This window comes from Scyliorhinus canicula, chromosome 17 (genome assembly GCF_902713615.1).
Source record: "Scyliorhinus canicula chromosome 17, sScyCan1.1, whole genome shotgun sequence".
In the NCBI taxonomy this organism is placed as follows: Eukaryota; Metazoa; Chordata; class Chondrichthyes; order Carcharhiniformes; family Scyliorhinidae; genus Scyliorhinus; species Scyliorhinus canicula.
In genome coordinates this window covers 100,197,816-100,222,714 of record NC_052162.1, presented here as the reverse complement: position 1 = coordinate 100,222,714, position 24,899 = coordinate 100,197,816, and the positions used below count along the sequence as shown (strand labels likewise).

Sequence of the window (24,899 nt, the reverse complement as noted above, 5' to 3'; positions counted from 1 at the left end):
ATTATTATATTCCGTGTAATATGGCCCTATGTTATTATGTAGAAGCAATGGGGTGATTATTTTAGAGCAATGTGCACATCACAATGTCTAGGTGAGTTCGCTCTCCCAGGAGCATGACTCGCCCAAGATAACAAATACTCGAAATGTGGGTACCTGTGGTCCACGATTGCCTGTCTATTAATTCATAAAATTACTCCTTGTGTTCACAAAGCAAAGCTAGTCAGAAGATGATGGAACAGCCCTTCCCCACTGACCCCAGCTGGACGTGGTATTGCCCTCAGCTCCCACACAGGGTAGCGGGCAGGACTCTGCAAGGAGAGGAGGCAAATTCTTAGCGCCAACGCCAGTGAAACTGACCCTCAGGAGGATGCTGCAATTTCACCTGGAATAGACGCCCAGTTTGGATCAGGACGCAGTCAGTCCAGACCTGGGCTGGGGAAGCAGCCGCGGAGGCATCCCAAAATCAACATGAACTCTCTCTGAATTTTCTGGAAGCATTCTCAGTGACGGGTTCGCGACATTAAAAAAAACGCACACACCAGGCAACGTCAGGCGGAGAAATGCAGAGAAAAGACAGACGTGTAATCCTTTCCTCACAAGAGTGAGCAGAGAGAGGGGGGCATTCAGACCTCTCTCTGCACTTAGTGAGGATCTGGGGGGGAAACGGAGATCAAAGCAAAATTTAGAGGACTTGGGAATTCCGAAGGACATATTTTAGAGTGGGAAACTGGAATTTAAACAGAAACCATTAAAAAAAAATCACCAAGCGGTGAGTCGGAATCATCTGTAATTCTTAAGTCCTATGTGGAGGAAAAGAAAACATTCCTGCTTAAACAAAGTTGGTTTCCTTGGCGAATGTTGGACGGTGATCAGTGGTGTGTCAGAGACTGTTCTTCTGGCGATTTAACTGCTGTTTGTGTTGCACTCGTTGAGATTTGTGCTGGAAGCCAGTCTGTGATTTGTTGAGACATCAGAGAGTTTCCAGCTTGTGGACCAGGCCAGAGATGTCCCCTAAAGTTTTCATTCTCCTCTGCCTTCAATCGGCCATTCAAGCGAGGTAAGTTATCATGGTGCCTGCGTGTGTGCAGTTTTTGTGTGTGTGTGTCATCTCTCTCACTCCCTGCCTCCCTCTGCCTCGCGTCTCTCTCTTTAATGGAACTTTCAGTTAATATTGCTGAAGTGATTATGGCACCGGTCCCTGACTTCTCCCAGCCCCCCTTTCTCGATGTCTGGGTCGGGCCACTCTCCTGGAGGGATTTCAGTTGCCGGGAATCAGCAGGAAGTGCTGGTCAACTTCAGGCGATGGACGTCTTAAAGGCACAGATCCCTCCAAAAAGATGCCAGTCAGGATCCCGTTGTGATTGGTGGCGAGCGGGTTCAGTGTGCAGACTTTCACAGTGCTGGGTGTCCTGCTTATTGTTTAACTCTTTTTAAATTAATATCAAAGCAGTCGTCCCATTGCTATGGTCACAGTGAGATGGGGGGCTCTGATTTGAAGCCTTTGCCTTGCATGCCCCTTTTAGGCAATGCTGCTTTCCAAGTTCAAGATCTCCCAGGATTTACCTGTTTTACATGGAACATAGAGTGCAGAAGGAGGCCATTCGGCCCATCAAGTCTGCACCGACCCACTTAAGCCCTCATTTATCCTTATCCCCGTAACCCAAAACCCCTCCGAACCTTTTTGGTCACTAAGAGCAATTTATCATGGCCAATCCACCTAACCTGCACATGTTTGGACTGTGGGAGGAAACCGGAGCACCATGCAGACACGGGGAGAACGTGCAGACTCCAGACAGACAGTGACCCAGCGGGGAATCGAACCTGGCACCCTGGCTCTGTGAAGCCACAGTGCTATCCACTTGTGCTACCATGCTGCCCTTTTTTGATCATCTTTCTGAAGATACAATTGTGGAATCGTGCAGAAATGACGGAGGACATTCGGCCCTGTTTGAAAAGACTGTCCAATTAATTCCTCTCCACCTGTTCTTTCCCATAACGCTGTGAATAATAACAATCTATATTAGTGTCACAAGTAGGCTTACATTAACACTGCAATGATGTTACTGTGAAAAGCCCCTGGACGCCACATTCCGGCACCTGTTCGGGTACACGGAGGGAGAATTCACAATGTCCAAATCACCTAACAAGCATGTCTTTTGAGACTTGTGGGAGGAAACCGGAGCACCCGGAGGAAACCCACGCAGACACGGGGAGAATGTCCAGACTCCGCACAGACCCAAGCTGGGAATTGACCTTGGGACCCTGGTGATGTGAAGCAACCGTGATAACCACGGTGCTACCGTGCTCCCTGCTCCAATAATATGTCCAATACCCTTTTGAAAGATATTATTGAATCTGTTTTCTTTTCACTAACAGGCAGTGCCGTCCAGATTAGAAACATTCGCTCAGTATAACTAATCCTGCTTATTGCCCCTCCTTGTCTTTTGTTAATCACCTTAAATCAGTGTCCTTCAATTGCTGTCACTGTACCCTCTGCCTAAAGAAAACATCTTATCTTTATTCATTCTATCAAAACAGCTTAAAGTTTTCAACACCTCAAGTAAATCTCCCTTGAAATATTTATGTTGCCAGAAGAGCAACCCCAGTTCCATTGGCAAGGTAGTGAACTACTTAGAGAGTGTAGTTTCAGGTGACACGGTAGTGGCTGTCTGCCAGCGCTGAGGTCCCGGGATTAATCCTGCTCTGGGTCACTGTCTGTGTGGAGTTTGCACATTCTCCCCGTGTCTGCATGCGTCTCACCCCACAACACACGAAAAAAGACTTGCAGAGTAGGTGAATTGACCATGCTAAATTGCCCCAAAATTGGACAAAAAGACTTGGATACTTTAAGTTGATAAAAAAAATAAAAAAATAAAGGTCAGTTTCCTCAATGTCGCCACACATGCATTAAGATTCATTTCCTCATTGTCACTACGCACATGTGAAGTGCAGTTTCCTCAGTCTCACTACACATATGTAAAGCATAGTTTCCTCAATGGCACTGAACATGTGTATGTGTAATTTCCTCAATGTCAATGCATACATGTAAAGTGCAGTTTCCGCAGTGCCGCTACACATGTGTAACATGCAGTTGCCTCAATGTCACTACATATGTGTAAAGTGCAGTTTCCTCAGTGTCACTACACACGTGTAAAGTGCAGATTCCTCAGTGCCACTACACACGTCTAAGTGCAGTTTCCTCACTGTCACTATAGACGTGTAAAGCGTAGTTTCCTCAATATCACCACACACATGTAAAGTATAGTTTCCTTAATGTCACTACACATGTGTAAGGTGTGGCTCACTCAATATCACTAAAGATGTGTAAAGTGCAGTTTCCTCAATATCACCACACACATATAAAGTGAAGTTTCCTCAATATCGCTGTACATGTGTAAACTGCAGCTTCCCTAATATCACTGCACACGTATAAAGTGCAGTTTCCTTAATGTCACTACACGTGTGTAATTGCAGTTTCTTCAGTATCACTACAAATGTGTAAAGTGCAGTTTCCTCAATATCACCACACACATGTAAAGTGCAGTTTTCTCAATCTCACTACACATGTGTAAAGTGCAGTTTCCTCAATGCCACTATACACGCGTAAAGTGCAGATCACTCAATATCATCACAGACGTGTAAAGTGCAGTTTCCTCAATATCACTACATATGTGTAAAGTGTAGATTCCTCAGTGTCACTACACACGTCTAAGTGCAGTTTCCTCAATGTCACTACACACATGTAATTGCAGTTTCCTCAACGTCACTATAGGCGTGTAAAGCATAGTTTCCTCAATATCACCACACACATGTAAAGTTTCCTTAATGTCACTACACATGTGTAAGGTGTGGCTCACTCAATATCACTACAGATGTGTAAAGTGCAGTTTTCTCAATATCACTATCCACGTGTAAGTGCAGTCTCCTCAAAATCAGTATACAAGTATAAAGTGAAGTTTCCTCAATATCGCTGCACATGTGTAAAGTGTAGTTTCCCTAATGTCACTACACATGTGTAAAGTGCAGTTTCTTCAATGTCACTACACATGTAAGTGCAGTTTCTTCAGTATCACTGCACATGTGTAAAGTGCAGGTTCCTCAGTGTCACAACACATGTCTAAGTGCAGTTTCCTCAATATTACTTAACGTATTTAAAGTGCAGTTTTCTCAATCTCAGTACACATGTGTAAAGTGCAGTTTCTTCAATGTCACTACACACGTGTAAAGTGCCGATCACTCAATATCACCACAGACGTGTAAAGTGCAGTTTCCTCAATATCACTACTCACGCCTAAGTGCAGTTTCCTCAATGTCACTACACATGTGTAAGGTGTGGCTCACTCAATATCACTACAGATGTGTAAAGTGCAGTTTCCTTAATGTCACTACACACGTGTAAAGTGCAGGTTCCTCAGAGTCACGACACATGTCTAAGTGCAGTTTCTTCAGTATCACTACACATGTGTTAAGTGCAGTTTCCTCAACATCACCACACACATGTAAAGTGTAGTTTCCTTAATGTCACTACACACGTGTAAAGTGCAGGTTCCTCAGAGTCACGACACATGGTTAAGTGCAGTTTCTTCAGTATCACCACACATGTGTAAAGTGCAGGTTCCTCAGTGTCACTACACACCTGTAATATGCAGTTTCCACAATGTCATTACGCACGTGTAAAGCGGCAATTTCTCAATATCACTACACAAGTGTAAAATACAGTTTCCTCAATGTCACTACGCACGTGTAAATTGCAGTTTCCACAATGTCATGAGCCACATGTAAAGCACAGTTTCTTCAATGTCACTATGCACGTGTAAAATGCAGTTTCCTCAATGTCATTACACACGTGTAAAGCGATGTTTCCTCACTGTCACTACCCATGTGTAAAGCACTGTTTCCTCAATGTCACTACGCACATGCAAAGCGTAGTTTCCTCACTGTCACTACCCATGTGTAAAGCACTGTTTCCTCAATGTCACTACGCACATGCAAAGCGTAGTTTCCTCAATGTCACTACCCGTGTAAAACACTGTTTCCTCAATGTCACTATGCACATGTAAGCGTAGCTTCCTCAATGTCACTACCCACATGTAAAGTGCAGTTTCCTCAATGTCACCACACCTCTGAGCTCCACTGTCCAGTATTCAATCATTAAACTTTCTGCAGCAGGGATTTTGTCACTGTTAGCTTTCCAACTCAATGATTTTGGTTTCAGAATCATTTTGCTGTGTGAAGCAAGAGCTAAGTGCAGGGCTGAATCTAAAGATGCAGGGCACACACCAGAGGTGAAGACAAACAGAAGCGTTCTCCTGAGGCCTTGAGCTGTGATCTGGGGACCTTGGTGTGAGAGCATGTCAGTGATGCTTCATACTCGAGAGCTACAGTGATCCTTAGTATCCCAGCTGGGACATCCAGGACTCCTGTTGCGTTTCCTATTTCTGGTTTCTGTGAGAGTGAGTGCACATTTGTGAGTGGGAGTCTATAAGTATACTGTAATATGTGTTTATATGTATATATTTTTATTCAATTATGGGATGTGGGCAATGCTGGCTGAGTGAACATTTATTACCTATCTATGATTGTCCTTGAAATAAGTGATTTGCTAGGTCGTTTCAGAAGGCATTAAAGATTCAGACACCTGGCTCAATGAGTGTGTGTTTTGAAGACAAGGATCTCAAACCTGAGATTAAAGTCATGGTTTACGGGACGACAGCATTCCCTGGATTGCTGTTTACTTCAGAGACTGGTTCAATCTGCAGCCAGCAGCTCAAAGCACAGGGGAGGTACCACCACTCAGTCATGGCAGGACATGCCCAGGAGGACAGTAGGAATACTTTTGCAATGTCCCCAAAGCATCATTGAAGACATCTAACATGATCCCCACTCCCTGAGTGTTCATGGCCTGTGACTGATCAAGCTGGAGAAGGTTCATTTAGGAAGGTACTGAACACATTTTGGTAGATCAAATCAGGGCAGGACCTACTCAGTTAATGGTAGGGAGTTGGGGAGAGTTACAGAACAAAGAGATCGAGGGACATAGGTTCATGGCTCCTTGAAGGTGGAGTCGCAGGTGGACAGGGTGGTGAAGGCGGCCAGGATTTAGAAAACTCCAAAGTATATCATGGAGTTCACCTGACCTCCAAATGTTTATCGATCTTGGTTACGATTAGCACAAGGGCCTGCCTTTCAGGTGGTATTCAATAGAGGCCTTAAGCACTTTTAATCAAAACAAGCTTTATTCTACAAATTTAGCTAACATTTTTATAAACATACACAGTAAGCATTTTTATCAAATACAAACATAAATACCCCACACAGCTACAGTAATCTATGTATAACCCTTCATGAATTCCCCCTTTAACTGTTCCAATTTAACAACGAGATCCCATAAACCAGAAACCCCTTTTCAAAGGTGTGGCCCAACACATGGCATTCTTACTATCTTTAAGGCTCGGTATGGATACACTGTTTCCTTTCCAAAACAGCAGGTTTGAATCCTTCCAGAAAACAATTATCACTTTTAAATTATCAAGTAATCTGGAAACAGCTTTTAAACTGACGATAGAGAGATACTTCTTTCCAACCTGTGCAATACAAAACCAGATCAAACTCAAAGCGACAGTAAAACTCAGAGCCACAGCCAGCGCCCAACTGAAAAACAAAAGTGAAAACTCAGTGCCTGGGGTGTGGCACATCACACTGACCAATCTGCTCAGCCAGTTAAACTGTGGGTTACCAATTACTGCTGAATTCTGTCACCTCTGCTATTTGCCAAAGCAGTGCTGGTGCTAGGTTGAGACCTCTCACATTCAGACTCCACTATCAGTGCCACAAGATCATCAGCACAGCCTGAGCTACATTTCAAAGTCTCAGAGGAGATGCCTGATCAAAACGTAATTGTTTGAAAGTTCAGAAAGCAGTGACAATGTGAAACCACTCAAGTGATCTGAGTTCTGATAGTGCACAGAGGTCTATGATGGTCGGAGCTCCTTTTTATCAGAGCACTTTCATAGAACATAGAACATACAGTGCAGAAGGAGGCCATTCGGCCCATCGAGTCTGAACCGACCCACTTAAACCCTCACTTCCATGCTATCCCCCTAACCCAATAACCCTTCCTAAACTTTTTGGACACTAAGGGCAATTTAGTATGGCTAATCCACCTAACCTGCACGACTGTGGGAGGAAACTGGAGCACCTGGAGAAAACCCACGCAGACACGGGGAGAACGTGCAGACTCTGCAGAGACAGTGACCCAGTGGGTAATCGAACCTGGGACCATGGCGCTGTGAAACCACAATGCTAGCCACGTGTGCTACTGTGCTGCCCAATTTTTATGCAAGATTTTTATGATCAGGCCTCTGTAAAATGGAGAGATCTGTGGTTAGGGTGCTGTGAAGGTGTGAGGCCCCTTGTGGTGGGATGAGCCGCTTTTAATCAGGGGTTTTTATGGGAGATGCCTGCGACAGTATTAAATCACTGAATGACAGGATGATATTACAGTAACTAGCACTGTTTGATGATCCAAGATGCTGTGATCAGGGATTTCTGATGCTGCAAGATGTATGGGATCAGAACTCTGTGAAGGTTTGAGTCTCTTTTTGAATAGAGTTCTGTGATGATGTAAGACACCTTATCGTCAGAGTTGTATGAGGGTGAGAAATCTTTATTGATCTGGAAATATCCATGAACCTCATGTGACAAAATGTATATTGTATGGTAAATGAAGGGTTAACAATTTGATGTGAATGCTTTCAACCCTACATGGAGATCGAGAGCGTTCATGCAAATCGCATGATATTTTAATTCTGGGAGTAGTTGATTGGGTGGGATAGAGAGCCGTCATGTTTTCAGAAACTCTGTAGATAGAATAATAACCTTAGTGTATTTTGTAATAGTTTGTAATATCTTAGTAAGTTGGTTCGAATCTAGTTAGTTGTAATGTTAATAGAGTAAACTTTGTTTGAAACATAGCTTGATGTACTTTATGAGAAAGTACACTTTGAAGCCACCCTCATCCACAAAGCAGGAACATCACATGGTACCAGGGGTGGATACTAAGACAAAAAGAAAGGTTCCGTGAAAGGAGAATTTTGAAAATAAAATAAAACTTGAAAAATTCAATAAGCACTGGCAGTTGCAACAAAACAAAACGTTTGAATGGTATGTCTTCCAGCAAAGGGCGCAAAAAGCAGGTGAAACACTTATGCTTCATCACAGACTGGAGACTTGAAGCACAGACATGTAATTTTTCCATTCTCCTAGACTCACTTCTGCTAGATCAGATAGTCTACGGAATAAAAAGGGAAAAGCTGCGGGAAGAGTATTGAGACAGTCTGATCTAATGTTAGAAGAGGCAATCAATTTGTGTAGAGCAAACAATCTTGCCAGAAATCAGTTCTCTGAAATGTTGATCGGTGAAAAAGGCGTGAAAACTAACACCGTAGCCGACGCCATTAATGCTGTGGCACAACAAAAAAAGAAACATGCTCCAGACAGCAGCCATAATGGTTAAAAATTCAAGTTAATGGCTCTATATCTTACTACATGAAGCATTTGTAACAAGATAGACAAGTCAGAGCCACAAATAGAGAAAAATGCAGGTTTGCTCAAATTGGTCAAAGATATATGGTTGGAAGGTGACCAAGATTGGAAACAAAATATTCCAGTTTACTTAACCTTTCACAAAAACAGGTAGAATGGAAAAGGTAGACCTGATAAAAAAGAATCTTGGGCCAGAAAATTAAAATTAGAAGTAGGCGGCATGGTGGCACAGTTACCACTGTTGCCTCGCAACGACAAGGACTCAAGTTCGATTCCAACCTTGGGTCACTGTCTGTGCAGAGTCTGCACATTCTCCCCGTGTATGCACGAGTTTCCTCCGGGTGCTCTGGTTTTCTCCCACAGTCCAAACATGTGCTGGTTAGGTAAATTGGCCATGCTAAATTGCACCTTTGAGTCCAAAACATTCAGTGTGGTTACGGGGATGGGGCGGGGGTGTGGGATGAGGTAGGGTGCTCTTTCGGAGGGTCAGTACGGACTCAATGGGCCAAATGGCCTCCATCTGCACTGTCGGGATCTTTTAATCTATTAAACAGTATGGGTGGAGGTTAGGAATAGCAAGCAGCAGAATCACTTGTGAGAGTAGCCCCTGTTAGCAGCTATTATATTGAACAGAATATAAGAAACAATCAAGCTTTTAATAACAGAAATGCACTAAATCAGGATGGGGAAATGCTTGAAACTTCATATAAATTAATCAAGTATAATTGACAAAGATAGTTTGGAGAATGAGTTCCTGGAATGCATTTGAGACAATTTCCAGATGAACCACCATGGAACCAACCAACGATAAGGCTATTTTAGATTGTTTATTGTGTAATGAAATAGAGTTAATCAGTAATCTCATAGTAAAGGATCCTCTGGGGAAGAGTCAAATTTATAAATTTGGAGAATGAAATATTTAATCCAAAACAAGACTCTGAAACATAAATAAAGCCAATTATTTAGGTATAAGGTGCAGTTTGGCACTCTTGGTTTGGAAAGTAGTTATTGAGATAGATGAATATAAAAGGAAGGCAAATTCCCAATGAAAATATACATTTTACAAAGAAGCAGTTGCATGGGTGAAGAGATCCACCTAAAGCTTAATGATGGAGGGACCAATTAAAAGAAGAGGTTTTATAATGTTGAAAATGAGAACTGAATTGATAGTGAGGATCTGATTCTGAGAAGATGCCAACCAGAAATATAAAGACAGAGATGGGGATTTTCCACTCCTGTTTCAGAGAGGCGGGTATGGTGGAGCATCAAGGGGGTGTCCCAAAATGGCTTTTACGCAGGTGGGATTTCTCCGCTCAGTTATTTATTTATTTTTATCATAGAATTTACAGTGCAGAAGGGGGCCATTCGGCCCATCGAGTCTGCACCGGCTCTTGGAAAGAGCACCCTATCCAAGGTCAACACCACCCTATCCCCATAACCCAGTAACCCCACCCAACACTAAGGGCAATTTTGGACACTAAGGGCAATTTATCATGGCCAATCCACCTAACCTGCACATCTTTGTGTCTGTGGGAGGAAACTGGAGCATCCGGAGGAAACCCACGCACACACGGGGAGGATGTGCAGACTCCGCACAGACAGTGACCCAAGCCGGAATCGAACCTGGGACCCTGGAGCTGTGAAGCGATTGTGCTATCCACAATGCTACCGTGCCTCCCGACCCTCTGCAAGTGACTGAATGGGGCTCATGCCATGCAATGACTGGAGCCCAATTTGAACACATTTAAACACAAATAGCGACCCTCCCTGCTGTAACACAGGAAATTCCCCACATCTCCCCCAACCCAGGCGGCCTGACGCCTGTTCGTGGCGTTTGCAACCGTTTTTTATAGACGGGGAACAGGTGAAGAGAAACCGCTGGGGTGCACAGGGACACCCCCCCCCCCCCCCCCCCCGCCGACAGGGGAGAGGGTCATGCTTGATCAATATCCTGGCAGTGCCTGGGAATTGACCCCTGGCACTGTCCCTACTGCCGGGGACGTTGTCCGGGTGCTGACAAGGTTAGTGCCAGGTGGCCTCCTATCTGGGAAGCTTCTACTCCATGAGTCCTACTGGGAGATCAATAATGCTTTTCCAACAACCCCCACCCCCGCCGCGCCACCCCCCTCCCCGCCTCATCAAAATCCAAAAATTCCACTTCAGTTGCCAATGGTGGGGGGGCCTTCAGTGCTGCTTTGCCCGCAGCTCTGCTTCCGCCTATAGTAGCTCTGGGTTGGGTAGAGTGTATCGGTTTGGCGACCGCCATTTCCTGTCTCCGAAGAGCTATTGCCGGGACCCCGGAGGCGACGTCCTTCGATAGTTTGGACATTTCAGTATCCACCTCTGATCCGGACCGGGCGCCTTGACCCAGATGGCTGGGTTCCCATACTGAGGGGCAGTTCATAGCGCAGAGGAGATGGCAATGCTGCAAGTTGGCGTCTTAAAGTGCAGGTGCTTTCACTGAACTCTCCCCTGAACCTGAGACTGGACCCGTTCTCTCCAGCGACAGTGATCCATTGCTTAAATTGCGGACATAAATTGCATCCCGAGAGAGAAACGTCCGCCCTAGCGTTCTAAAGTCTTGGTGCCTCTCTTGCATCTCCTGTTACACCTCCACTTTCCTACTGAGGCTCGGAAACGTGAAGCTCAACCGGGTTCTCAGTCCTCGACCCACCAACAGTTCCTCAGGAGCTATTCCCGTCGTCATATGCGGAGCCATAATTACAAAGGAACTGCTCCAGCTGCGTGACCATAGAACCCATGGATTTTTTTTATGGCTCTTTTGAAGGTCTTGCCCCACCAGGCAATTAGAGGAGGGATGGTATGGAGCAGTTTGAATACGCCAAATGCCATTTGGCTTCGTAAACGCGCCAAATTCCTATTTAGTGAACTGTGTCCCATTACCTGTTACCAAGACCTCAGGGATACCATTGGTGCTATATGAGACCTGGAGCTCTCTTTTCTGGCTCTGGACATTGTTGAGGCCATCTTTAGCCACTTTGAATGAGCATCCATGATACCGAGGAACATGGACCCCATGAATGGTCCAGCAAAATCTGCATTTAGACACACTCACGAGCGTCCTGGTCATTCCCAAGGGTGAAGGGAGGCCACCGGTAGGAACTTCTGATACTCCTGGCATGTCAGGCAGCTGTGCACAAACCTTCGCTATGTCCATCGATGGCAGGTAACCAGACATAACTACGGGCCAACATCTTCAACTTAGAGGCCACTGTGAAGTTGGCAAGGATTCCTGACCCTGTGGTGGGATAACCACACAAGCTCCCCACAATATGGTGCCGCCTTCTATGCTGAGTTCTGAGAACTTCTGGGCAAAAGGCCAGAAAATTATAGTCAGGGTCCGCCTCTCTCCGCCGCTCAACAGCATGAGGCAAAGCTTTGTTAATCCTGGATTTTGCTCCGTCCATGCGCTCATCTGAGTAACCGTCACTGGCAAACTGTCTATAAAGTTGAGAGTTGCACAACTTCATCCGCCACCGGTGGGTATGAGGCACTCATGGGCTGAGGGTGTCGGCATGGGCAATACCCGGGTGATGTAGAAATGAATAGCAGAAGCGCCCAATGCGGAATTCTAGCCGATGCAATGGGTGGGGCTCTCTTATCCTCCCTGAAAATGCTGAGCAAAGGCTTGTGGTAAGTCATAATGGGGACATGCCTCCCATAAACATAAGTGGAATTTATTGACACCAACAATAGCTGCCAAGCCCTCTTTCTCGATTTGAGAGTACCTGCATTCATAGAACAGTACAGCACAGAACAGGCCCTTCGGCCCTCGATGTTGTGCCGAGCAATGATCACCCTACTCAATCCCACGTATCCACCCTATACCCATAACCCAACAACCCCCCCCCCCAACCTTACTTTTTAGGACACTACGGGCAATTTAGCATGGCCAATCCACCTAACCCGCACATCTTTGGACTGTGGGAGGAAACCGGAGCACCCGGAGGAAACCCACGCACACACGGGGAGGACGTGCAGACTCCGCACAGACAGTGACCCAACCGGGAATCGAACCTGGGACCCTGTAGCTGTGAAGCATTTATGCTAACCACCATGCTACCGTGCTGCCCCCTGCTACCGTGCTTCCCCTGTGTGCCAGAGTATTTGAGAGAATGCAATGGGGTGTTCTGTGCTGCCATAGTAGTTATCCAGGTCTGGGAATGACTAGATCTTCTCACTGGCATTCTTTGAAGTCGGGACCCCTTTTATAGCCCAAACCTTATCTTCCATCTGATGTAGACCATCCGTTTTCACCTTGTAACCTAGATAGGTCACTGGTCTATCACGGAAAACAACCTTGCTCCTTTTTCATAAAAGCACATTACTGTGGATGCTTTGACGAAGGGTCATCTGGACTCAAAAAGTTAACTCCTTTATCTTCCTTCCAGATGCTGCCAGACCTACTGAGATTTTCCAGCATTTTCTCTCTTGCTCCTCTTTAGCCAAGCACCTACTTGGGAAAACCGCCAAAGTACTTCCCACAGGTTATCCATATGCTCCTTCTGTGTAGAGCCTGTGATGACCGCGTCATCCAGGTAGATGGCCACCTTCAACAGATCTTGCCAGATATTCTCTATTACCTGCTGGAAAATCACCGGGACCAATGAAACTCCAAATGGGAGGCCGGTGTATTCAAACAATCTGTGATGATTATGGTTGGATCAGCCACGAGCTCCACCTGTAAATAAGCATGGCTCATTTCAAACTTCATGAAGAAGCAGCCCCTAGCCAGTCTTGCATACAAATAGAACATAGAACATAGAATATTACAGCACAGTACAGGCCCTTCGGGCCACAATGTTGTGCCGACCATTTATCCTAATCTAAGATGAATCAAACCTATACCCCTTCAATTTACTGCTGTCCATGGGCCTGTCCAAGAGTCGCTTAAATGTCTCTAATGACTCTGACTCCACCACCTCTGCTGGCAGTGCATTCCACGCACCCACTACTCTGTGTAAAGAACCGACCTCTGATATCTCCCCTATACCTTCCTCCAATCACCTTAAAATTATGTCCCCTTGTGACAGCTATTTCCACCCTGGGGAAAAGTCTCTGGCTATCCACTCTACCCATGCCTCTCATCACCTTGTACACCTCTGCAGCAAAACCTCACGGCTCTTAAACTCAATTCCCCTGTTAATGAAAGCCAACACACCACACGCCTTCTTAACAACCCTGTCAACCTAGGTGGCAACTTTGAAGGATCTATGTACGTGGACCCCAAGATCCCTCTTCTTCCACAATTCCAAGAACATTTGACCCTGTATTCAGCTTTCAAATTCGACTTTTCAAAATTAATCACTTCACATTTATCTAGGTTGAACTCCATCTGCCACTTCTCAGCCCAGCTCTGCATTCTGTCAATGTCCTGTTGTAACAGCCCTCGATACTATCTACAACTCCACAAATCTTTGTGTCATCGGAAAACTTACTTACCCACCCTTCCACGTCCTCATCCAAGTCATTTATAAAAACCACAAAGAGCAGAGCTCCCAGAACAGATCACTGCGGGACACTACTGGTCACCAACCTCCAGGCGGAATACTTTCCATCCACTACCACTCCTCCACCCTCGGCATCTGGTACAAATTCAGGTATGTAGCTCTGTTAACAGTGAGCTTGAAATCTCTGCAGAGGTGGACAGATTTGTCAGGCTTCATTACCGGCACCACAGGTGTGACCCATTTTGCCAACTGCACCAGACATATGACCTCCAGATCCTGCAGGCGCCGATGTTCTGCCAGCTTGGCCAGCAATATGTGTGGGACTAAAATACCAGGGTTGCGCTTCAGGATCCACGTAGTAATGGACCTTGGCCCCCTTTGCCCTACCCAGATCCTCCTGGAGCACTTTAGGGTATTTGCTGGGCACATCGTACTGATTTCTGATGCCCATCAGAAAAAAGATGTTGACAGTTGACACAGAGGACTCACAACCACTCACATCCCAACAAATTGGGCCCCGGTCTCTGTAGCACAAACAAGGGAAGACGGACCGACTGTTGCCCATGCATTACCAGAGTTACACTGGTTCGCACCTTGTTCAAAGGCTCACCGGTATAGGTTCCTAATCTTGCTCTGAAGTCGTGTAATGTCAGGGGCATGATTCCCGCATGGAGACGCCGAAATGTGCGATGGTGCACAATGGAAACGGTCACTTCTGTGTCCATTTCCATTATCACGAGGTGACCTGCAACATGACCCAGATTGGTGCTATCTTTGGGGCTGTGATGCAGTTCAGCTACATTAAACAGTCCTCCCCATCTTGGAGCCCTTGTGCAAGGCCCTGGCTCGCAGTGATCTCGGCAACTGGTGGCTCTGACTATCTGGAGTTCTCTGTCCACACAGTTAACGATGTGGCCATCTCTCCTCTTCATCCTTGGGGGCGGTATCTCACCGGTCAGTGTTAGCTCTGGTGATCCTGACCGGCTGTGGAATTGTCTCTGAGGCTGTCCTTTCGGAGGCGGCCTGGTCAGACCGGCACTGTCCCATGGTGCAGAGGGAGTTCAGAATGAAGAGTAGGCCAGGGTGCGGTGCCATAGTCCACGGACCCGTGCAGCTTCTACACTCCTTTCTCTGCATGTTCTCGGGACAGCGAAAGCTCGATGGCCCATTTCAAATCCTAGGTGAGCTCTGCCAACAGCTTCCTCTGAGTGTCCGTGTTGTTTACGCCACACACTCGTCTCAGCTTAGTAACTGAGTAAGAGAACAGGTTTATTTAACTATTTACAATATTCGGCTCGCAACTCACTACCAGTACAGTACTTGTTGTGAGAACTAACCGCACCAGGCCTTGCTTTGGGCCAATTTTTCATTTCTAACAAGCTCCAGTTGGATGTGCTCTGCCCCTATCTGGGAAGCTCGTACTCCACGGGTCCTACAGGGAGATCAACAAAGGTTTCCCATGGTCCTCGTTGAGTTATAAGAATATGTTTAACACTTAACGTGTGCACATTGGACCAGGTAAGGGAATGTCTAAAGCTGCTAGGTTCTTTGGAGTGGAAAAATGCCCTTTTGGAGACCGATGGTGCCCTTTAGGATTGTTAAAATTAGATGTGAACGTGTGGAAGAAGTGTATAAACTCAAGATAGCTTGACAAGATAGCCGTGGGAAGCACGGTAGCATGGTGGGGGAAGCACGGTAGCATGGTGGTTCGCATAAATGCTTCACAGCTCCAGGGTCCCAGGTTCGGTTCCCGGCTGGGTCCCTGTCTGTGCGGAGTCTGCACGTCCTCCCCGTGTGTGCGTGGGTTTCCTCCGGGTGCTCCGGTTTCCTCCCACAGTCCAAAGATGTGCGGGTTAGGTGGATTGGCCATGCTAAATTGCCCGTAGTGTCCTAATAGTAAGGTTAAGGGGGGGGGGGGGGGAGTTGTTGGGTTACGGGTATAGGGTGGATACGTGGGTTTGAGTAGGGTGATCATTGCTCGGCACAACATCGAGGGCCGAAGGGCCTGTTCTGTGCTGTACTGTTCTATGTTCTATATAGCTGTCAAGAGAACTGTCAAGGCAGCTGTTAAGTTATCCTGTAAAGCAGTCTGCAGGTCAGTAAAAATCAGACCTTGTTATGTTACTCTATTGAAGTAACAGTGAGGGTTATCATTAAGGGATTATTCCCGCATGGCTGATTTTGAAACCAGTTATTATCACGGTGGGGTATTTGTCAGTTGACAGTTTGATTGACATCTCCATGTTGTTCTAAATTCTTTGAAGTGGGACGATACTTGTTTTCATTAGGTTTTATAAGAAGTTAAATGTAGTGAATGGGCTTGGACAATGGGAGTTTTGTTCCAACAGTGAATCTATCAATATACACTGAAGAATTTAATTTAATCTCAGCATGGATCTTGAGGTCTTCCCAGGTTGGGTACTGGGTGAACTGGCTTGGTAAGGGCAAAGGCTGGTGGGTGCGTGGGTAGGGGTTGGAGGGGGTGGTCATGCAGAAGCTTGATTATTATAACAAATATCTCGATCAGATCACTTCTCAGATTCTTATACTCAATGGAATACAAGCTCAGTTTATTCCAGATGCTTATCATCCCAAAACAACAAAAGACCTTTCATGCAATTGTGCATGGTACTTTACAGTAATATGATAAAGCAAATTTTGACACTGAACCACAGAAGGCAATATTAGGGCAGGCTTTGTGAAAGAGGTAGGTTTTAAGGAGTGTGGTAAAGGAGGAAAGTGAAGCAGAGAGGTGAAGAGGGGGAGGAAGGGTTCCAGAACTTGGAACCTTGGCGACTGAAGGCTAAAGGCAGTGACAGAACGGTGACAGAACGATTAAAATCAAGAATGTGGAAGGAGCCAGAAATATAAGAGTGTAAACATCTTACTTAGAGGGTTGTGGGAGCATATCAGAAAAGTTAAGAGGGAATGAGGCCATGGAGGGATTTTGAAAACAAGGATGAGAATTTAAAAATTGAGATATTGTTTCACTGAGAGCTAATGTGGTAAGTGAATGGTGCAGGCTAAGACAGGGGCAACAAAGCTTTGGATGACCTGAGGTTTATGGAGGTAGAATGTGAGAGGCTTGCTATAAATCTGTTGGAATCATTGAGCCTAGAGGTAGCGTTGAGATGGGAGAGGATTTCTGTAGCAGATCAGCTAAGGCAGCAGTGGATTCGGGGAATTTTATGGAGATGGAGATGTGTGATCTTGGACATGTTTGGATATGTCTTAGATATGTTGATGGTCCCTTCTCCTGGGGTTAAGTATGACACCAAGGCAGCAAACAGACTGCTGCCTGGGAGAAGGATCGAGCCAATGGATAGGGGATGGGTGATTGCAGTGGGGGACCAAAGACAATGGCGATGATGTTCCCAATATTTAATTGGAGGAATTTTCTACTCCTCCAGTACTGAATGTTGCTGATTTGGAGAAAGTGGAGGGTGGTCCTGGGAAGGTAGAGCTTGGTGTCGTCAGTGTACACAAAACTGATGGTGTTTTTTGGATGTTGTTGCCAAGGGACAGAATGTACATGAGAAATAGGAGAGGTCATGGATAGATTCTTGGGGGATACTACAGTAATGGTGCAGGAATGGGTGAGGAAATTGCTGCATGTGATAATCAGATTAAAATAAGATAGATAAGAATGGAACTCAGTGAGTGCAGTGCCACCCAGCCACATGATAGTATTGATGTCACGGTGCTGTAGCATATTGAGGAGGTAACTGAAGGGACAGAAGTGTGTTGTTTCTTTGCCTGCAAATTGGTTCATGCTCTGGAATCCTTCCGTGGGACTTTTCTGCCTGTTCCTATGATTTAAAAGGAAATTAGATAGATACATAGATACAGAGAAGATAGGAGCAGGAGGAGGCCATTTGGCCCTTTGAGCCAGCTTCGATCATGGCTGACCATCCAACTCAATAGCCTAATCCTGCTTTCTCCCCATAGCCTTTGATATCATTCTCCCCAAGTGCTACATCCAGCTGCCTCTTGAATATATTCAGTCTTTTAGCATCAACTACTTCCTGCGGTAATGAATTCCACAGGCTCACCACTCTTTGGGTGAAGAAATGTGTCCTCATCTCTGTCCGAAATGGTATACCCTGAATCCCCAGACTGTGACACATGGGGCGCGATTCTCCCAAAACGGGAGAAATCGTAAGGCTGGCGTCAGACCCGGGCGGGTTTGACGCCAGCGCGCCCCTTCCCGACCGGGAACCGATTCTGGTCCCCGGTCGGGGCTAGCAGCCCGACGCCGCAAGCTCCGGCATCACGGGCTTAACGAATTTCGTTAAGCCTGCTTGCCGGAGTTAGCGCCGGCTGACGTATCATATGACGTCAGCCGCGCATGCGCGGATTGGAAGACTCCAACCCGCGCATGCGCGGATGACGTCATCGCGTATTTGCGCGAAACCCGTGCATGCGCGGGCCGGGATGCCCCTCAGCCGCCCCGCGAATGGATACTGCGGGGCGGCGGAAGGACAAATAGTGCGCGGGCATCGGGCCCGCTGCCCGCGATCGGTGCCCACCGATCGCGGGCCCATGGCACCCTTGGCACGGCCGTGGTACTGCCGTGCCAATCGGTGCCATGGTTATAAAAAGCGAGTTGTTCCCGCCGTTTTTACGAACGGCCAGACCAGGTCTGTTTGCCGTTCGTAAAAACAGCGTAAAGGGCTGGGACTTCGGCCCATCGAACAGCTGTGAATCGCTGCCGGCCGTAAAAAAAACGGCGGCAGCGATTCGTGTCGGGAGTTGGGCGGGGGGGGGGGGGGAGAATAGCGGGAGGGCGGGAAAAATGTCGGGAAGGCCCTCCCGCTATTCTCCGACCCGTCGTGGGGGTCGGAGAATTTCGCCCATGGTTCTGGACACATCCATCATTGGTACCATCTTCCCTGCATCTACCCTATCTCGTCCTGTTAGAATTTTATTAGTTTCTAAGAGATCCCCCTCATAGGGTTGGCAGGAGAAGCTAAAGTGGAGATAGGATGTATAATCATCTGGAAAGGAATAATTTGATTAGAGATAGTCAACACATTTTGTGAAGGGTAGGTCGTGCCTCACAAACCTTATTGAGTTCTTCGAGAAGGTGACCAAACAGGTGGATGAGGGTAAAACTGTTGATGTGGTGTATATGGATTTCAGTAAAGCGTTTGATAAGGTTCCCTACGGTAGGCTATTGCAGAAAATACAGAGGCATGGGATTCAGGGTGATTTAGCAGTTTGGATCAGAAATTGGCTAGCTGATAGAAGACAAAGGGTGGTGGTTGATGGAAAATGTTCTGACTGGTGTCCAGTTACTAGTGGTGTACCACAAGGATCTGTTTTGGGGCCGCTGCTGTTTGTCATTTTTATAAATGACCTGGAGGAGGGCGTAGAAGGATGGGTGAGTAAATTTGCAGATGACACTCAAGTCGGTGGAGTTGTGGACAGTGCAGAAGGATGTTACAGGTTACACAGGGACATAGATAAGCTACAGAGCTGGGCTGACAGGTGGCAAATGGAGTTTAGTGCAGAAAAGTGTGAGATTATTAATTTTGGAAGGAATAACAGGAAGACAGAGTACTGGGCTAATGGTAAGATTTTTGGTAGTGTGGATGAGCAGAGAGATCTCGGTGTCCATGTCCATGGATCCCTGAAAGTTGCCACCCAGGTTGAGAGGGTTGTTAAGAAGGCGTACGGTGTGTTAACTTTTATTGGTAGAGGAATTGAGTTTCGAAACCATGAGGTCATGTTGCAGTTGTACAAAACTCTGGTGCAGCCGCATTTGGAGTATTGCGTGCAGTTCTGGTCGCCACATTATAGGAAGGATGTGGAAGCATTGGAAAGGGTACAGAGGAGATTTACAAGGATGCTGCCTGGTATGGAGGGAAGATCATATGAGGAAAGGCTGAAGGACTTGAGGCTGTTTTCGTTAGAAAGAAGAAGGTTAAGAGGTGACTTAATTGAGGCATACAAGATGATCAGAGGATTAGATAGGGTGGACGTTGAGAACCTTTTTCCTCGGATGGTGATGTCCAGCACGAGGGGACATAGCTTTAAATTGAGGGGAGATAGATATAGGACAGATGTCAGAGGTAGGTTCTTTACTCAGAGAGTAGTAAGAGTGTGGAATGCCCTGCCTGCAACAGTACTGGACTCACCAACACTAAATGCATTCAAGTGGTCATTGGATAGGCATATGGACGATAAGGGAATAGTGTAGAGGGACTTTAGAGGGGTTTCACAGGACGGCGCAACATCGAGGGCAGAAGGGCCTGGACTGCGCTGTAATGTTCTATGTTTTATGTTCTTAGGCCTAGGCAACACAGTAGACATTTTGTTTGTGGCTGTAAATACCAATTCACGAATGCTTACAATTCAATGCCTACATCTCCTTTGACCATTAATAACTTTAGAAAACTGTCCTTTCCCAAGGAGGTTTCTGAGTTGTATCGACTAATGATTAAGAACCAACTATTGACTTCCGCCAGGAGAATAACACTGTTTATCCCAAAGTCACCAGTGCTTTGAATATTTTTGCAACTGGATCCTCCCGGAAACATTTGCCATTTGAATAATTTCACCATTGTACTAACGCTGTCCTGAAATGTGTCTCAGACTTCTATTTCATTCCTGCTGCAAACATAAAGTCCTTGAGCGAAATAAATCACAGAATGAAGGATCAGCAGCAGGGTAGCATGGTGGTTGGCGTAGATGCTTCGCAGCTCCAGGGTCCCAGGTTTGATTCCCGGCTGGGTCACTGTCTGTGTGGAGTCTGCGCGTCCTCCCCCTGTGTGCGTGGGTTTCCTCCGGGTGCTCCGGTTTCCTCCCACAGTCCAAAGATGTGCGGGTTAGGTGGATTGGCCATGATAAATTGCCCGTAGTGTCCTAATAAAAGTAAGGTTAAGGGGGGGGTTGTTGGGTTACGGGTATAGGGTGGATACGTGGGTTTGAGTAGGGTGATCATGGCTCGGCACAACATTGAGGGCCGAAGGGCCTGTTCTGTGCTGTACTGTTCTATGTTCTATCAGTATTGACTCTGCCCCGCATAAAGTGAGACCAACATGAGTGCTGGTGGAAGGAACAAAGTGAAGGAAAAAAGTTTGTGTTTATGTAGCAACTGATACACCTAGAAACACCTCAAAGGCTCCATTATCAACAGATTACTTTGAAATTTGACAATGTGTTGGATATAAACCCCACTAAGCAGTCATCAAACAATCATTTTAGACATTTTGTGTTAATGGTTGAATATTGACAGACACATTGGGAGAATTGTCTGCCCTTTGGACCGTGACATGGGATCCTTGCCATTGATCCACTTTAATTCAGTTTACACTCTCACCCAAAGATTCCACAATTAGAAGCTATTATTCAATCGTAGAATGGGGCTCAAACCCAGACATTCTAACACGGAGAGGAGAGCTAAGTTCTCCAAGTATCGTCAAAGGTCCAGTCACACATCCATTTACTTCATAAAAGAATCAGATTCAAACACTTTGGAGAGAAGCTAGATTAGTCCTTCAGGATTTTGAGGGATTTTGACAGCATGAATGAAGAGAAACTATATCCATTGGTAGGACACAGATTTCTATAATTGGCAAAAGACCCAGGCGATGGGGGGGAATGAGAATTGTTTCAGCAGCAAGTTGTCGCATTTGGAATGCATTACCTGAATGGGCTCAATGGGCTGGATTTGACTGGCCACCTTTGGGAGGGAAAGCAGGTGGGTGGGCCCGAACATATGCTGCCAAGCCATTTGCGGCGCACCAGCTGTTGGTTTGTCCGCCTCACTCTGACCTTGAGTTAATGGGCAACGAGAAAGGTCTGCACCCAACTTGTAGCCGAGCAGGTTTGACCCTGTGGTCGACTGGCATGTACAAGGGGGCGAGGGCTTGCCTACTTTTCAGCATCCCCGGTGCTAATTAGAGGCCCCCTCCCCCAAAATTCTCCCTCACTGTGTCCACCCTACCCCTACTATCCTGTCCAACCTGTGCAGCATGGAGGATGGCACCATGCCAAAGGTCAGGGGAGGTCCTTAAATGGACAATTCACGGATCTCACCCTGCTGCAAATGAGAGTCGTATGCCATTGAGGAGGCCCAATGAAACTGGTGGTCTAGCTGAGGCCTGGGGGCACTGAGGGTCTCCAGTTTGGGCACCTGGTGGAGGGCTCCCTTGCTGGAATATCTGCTGGGACAGAACAGCTTCCAATCCTCTGATGTGTCGGCAGGCTCCTAGAGACAGGACTTTCACCTTTTTTGGAGCAGAAACCCTGATTCCAGGCTGTTAACAACCTGATTGACATTGAATCCCACCGGGGCTTGTGAAAATGGCCAGAGTGGCTATCCTGCTGGTGGATGGAGCCTCTGCCGCAGCCATTACATTCAACATTTGTGCAGTCAGGAGGACTGGGAGACTGAATCCCAGCATTGGAAAGATCCCACAGAAGGGCAGAGCATAAACCAAGGCCCGTGGAGCTGGAAGACTGCTTTGAGTACAAAGTAAAGGATCGTGATGGAGACAGACTCCTCGACATGTCGTGAACATCAAAGTAGAGGTTCAAGCTGCAGAGATAGATCAATGTGGAACCTTGAGTACAGTAGGGAAACAGTTAAGGAGAATAGAGATCAGCAAAGAGACTACATAACTTGACATCTATTATTAATGATACAAATCACTGTTCTGAGCCCATACATTTTTATGACTTGAAACTTTAATAAACAGCAACAATGACGAAACAAATTAATAGATGAGGGACCCAATGACAGCAGTTATTAAAGAAACTTTCATTTGTGTTAAGGCCAGTGAGTGGTACTCTTAATAAAGCCTGACAACCAATGACCCCATATTTTGAAGACAATTTGATTTGTTTTATTTTGAAACTGCAACACACGAGGCTGCACAGGAAGTGCTTTTGACACCCACAGCCAGATCCCAGCTGGCATCCGATTTCCAATCCTTTTATTGCTTCATTTGGAAATGAGTCACAGACTGTAAACGCTAAGGTATAGGGGCAGGAGAGATATGTCACAAAGAGTTATTTTCTCATTGCCATTAGTGAACACAGACACGTTCCCAATTTCAGTTTGAAATCTAACTATAAGGAGAGATATTGTAGGCCTCGTCAAAAAGAAAAAGGAGGCATTTGTCAGGGCTAGAAGGCTGGGAACAGACGAAGCCTGTGTGGAATATAGGGAAAGTAGGAAGGAACTTAAGCAAGGAGTCAGGAGGGCTAAAAGGGGTCACAAAATGTCATTGGCAAATAGGGTGAAGGAAAATCTTCAGACTTTTTACATGTACATAAAAAGCAAGAGGGTAGCCAGGGAAAGGGTTGGCCCACTGAAGGACAGGCGAGGGAATCTATGTGTGGAGCCAGAGGAAATGGGCGAGGTACTGAATGAATACTTTGCATCAATATTCACCAAAGAGAAGGAATTTGTGGATGTTTAGTTTGGAGAAGGGTGTGTAGATAGCCTGGGTAACTTTGATATCCAAAAAGACGAGGTGTTGGGCGTCTTTAAAAATATTAAGGTCGATAAGTCCCCAGGGCCTGATGGGATCTACCCCAGAATACTGAAGGAGGCGAGAGAGGAATTTGCTGAGGTCTTGACAGAAATCTTTGGATCCTCACTGTCTTCAGGTGATGCCCTGGAAGACTGGAGAATAGCCAATGTTGTTCCTTTGTTTAAGTAGGGTAGCAAGGATAATCCAGGGAACTACAGGCCTGTGAGCCTAACGTCAGTGGTAGGGAAATTACTGGAGAGAATTCTTTGAGACAGGATCTACTCCCATTTGGAAGCAAATGGACATATTAGCGAGAGGCAGCACGGTTTTGTGAAGGGAAGGTCGTGTCTCACTAACTTGATAGAGTTTTTTGAGGAGGTCACAAAGATGATTGATGCAGGTAGGGCAGTGGATGTTGTCTATATGGACTTCAGTAAGGCCTTTGACAAGGTCCCTCATGGCAGACTGGTGCAAAAGATGAAATCACACGGGATCAAGCGTGAGCTGGCAAGATGGATACAGAACTGGCTAGGTCATAGAAGGCAGAGAGTAGCAATGGAAGGGTGCTTTTTTGTTTGGAGAGCTGTGATGAGTGGTGTTCCACAGGGATCAGTGCTGGGACCTTTGCTGTTTGTAGTATATGTAAATGATTTGGAGGAAAATATACCTGGTCTGATTAGTAAGTTTGCAGACGACACAAAGGTAGGTGGAATTGTGGAAAGCGATGAGGGCTGTCACAGGATACAGCAGGATTTAGATCGTTTGGAGACTTGGGCGGAGTGATGGCAGAATGAATTTAATCCGGACAAATGTGAGGTAATGCATTTTGGAAGGTCTACTGCAGGTAGGAAATATACAGTGAATGGTATACAGCATGCTTGCCTTCATTGGCCGGGCATTGAGTATAAAAATTGGCAAGTCATGTTGCAGCTGTATAGAACCTTAGTTAGGCCGCACTTGGAGTATAGTGTTCAATTCTGGTTGCCACACTACCAGAAGGATGTGGAGGCTTCAGAGAGGGTGCAGAAGAGATTTTCCAGGATGTTGCCTGGTATGGAGGGCATTAGCTATGAGGAGAAGTTGAATAAACTCGGTTTGTTCTCACTGGAATGATGGAAGTTGAGGGGCGACCTGATAGAGCTGTACAAGATTATAAGGGGCATGGACAGAGTGAATAGTCAGAAGCTTTTTCCCAGGGTGGAAGAGTCAATTACTAGGGTTTAAGGTGTATAGGTTTAAGGTTTAAGGTGCGAGGGGCAAGGTTTAAAGGAGATGTACGAGGGAGGATTTTTACAGAGAGGGTGGTGGGAGCCTGCAGCTCGCTGCCGGGGGAGGTAGTGGGAGCAGGGACGATAGTGATTTTTAAGGGGCGTCTTGACAAATACATGAATAGGATGGG

At 46.2% G+C, this 24,899-nt stretch overlaps 1 protein-coding gene across 4 annotated transcripts in view; it reads left to right on the top strand.

Moving 5' to 3' along the window:
* Positions 1-268: 268 nt before the first annotated feature.
* LOC119952085 (gamma-aminobutyric acid receptor subunit gamma-4-like) overlaps positions 269-24,899 on the top strand; it is a 409,052-nt gene continuing 384,421 nt past the window's right edge. For 2 of the 4 annotated variants that reach the window (XR_005457758.1, XR_005457757.1), the window contains exon 1: positions 274-1,057. Coding sequence is in view for 2 of the 4 variants with exons in the window: in XM_038775633.1 (XP_038631561.1) it covers positions 1,005-1,057 (53 nt within the window). In the remaining 2 variants the exon portion in view is untranslated. Of the gene's footprint in view, positions 1,058-24,899 lie in introns of all 4 variants that reach the window. The other 2 variants (XM_038775633.1, XM_038775632.1) reach the window with 2 other exon arrangements.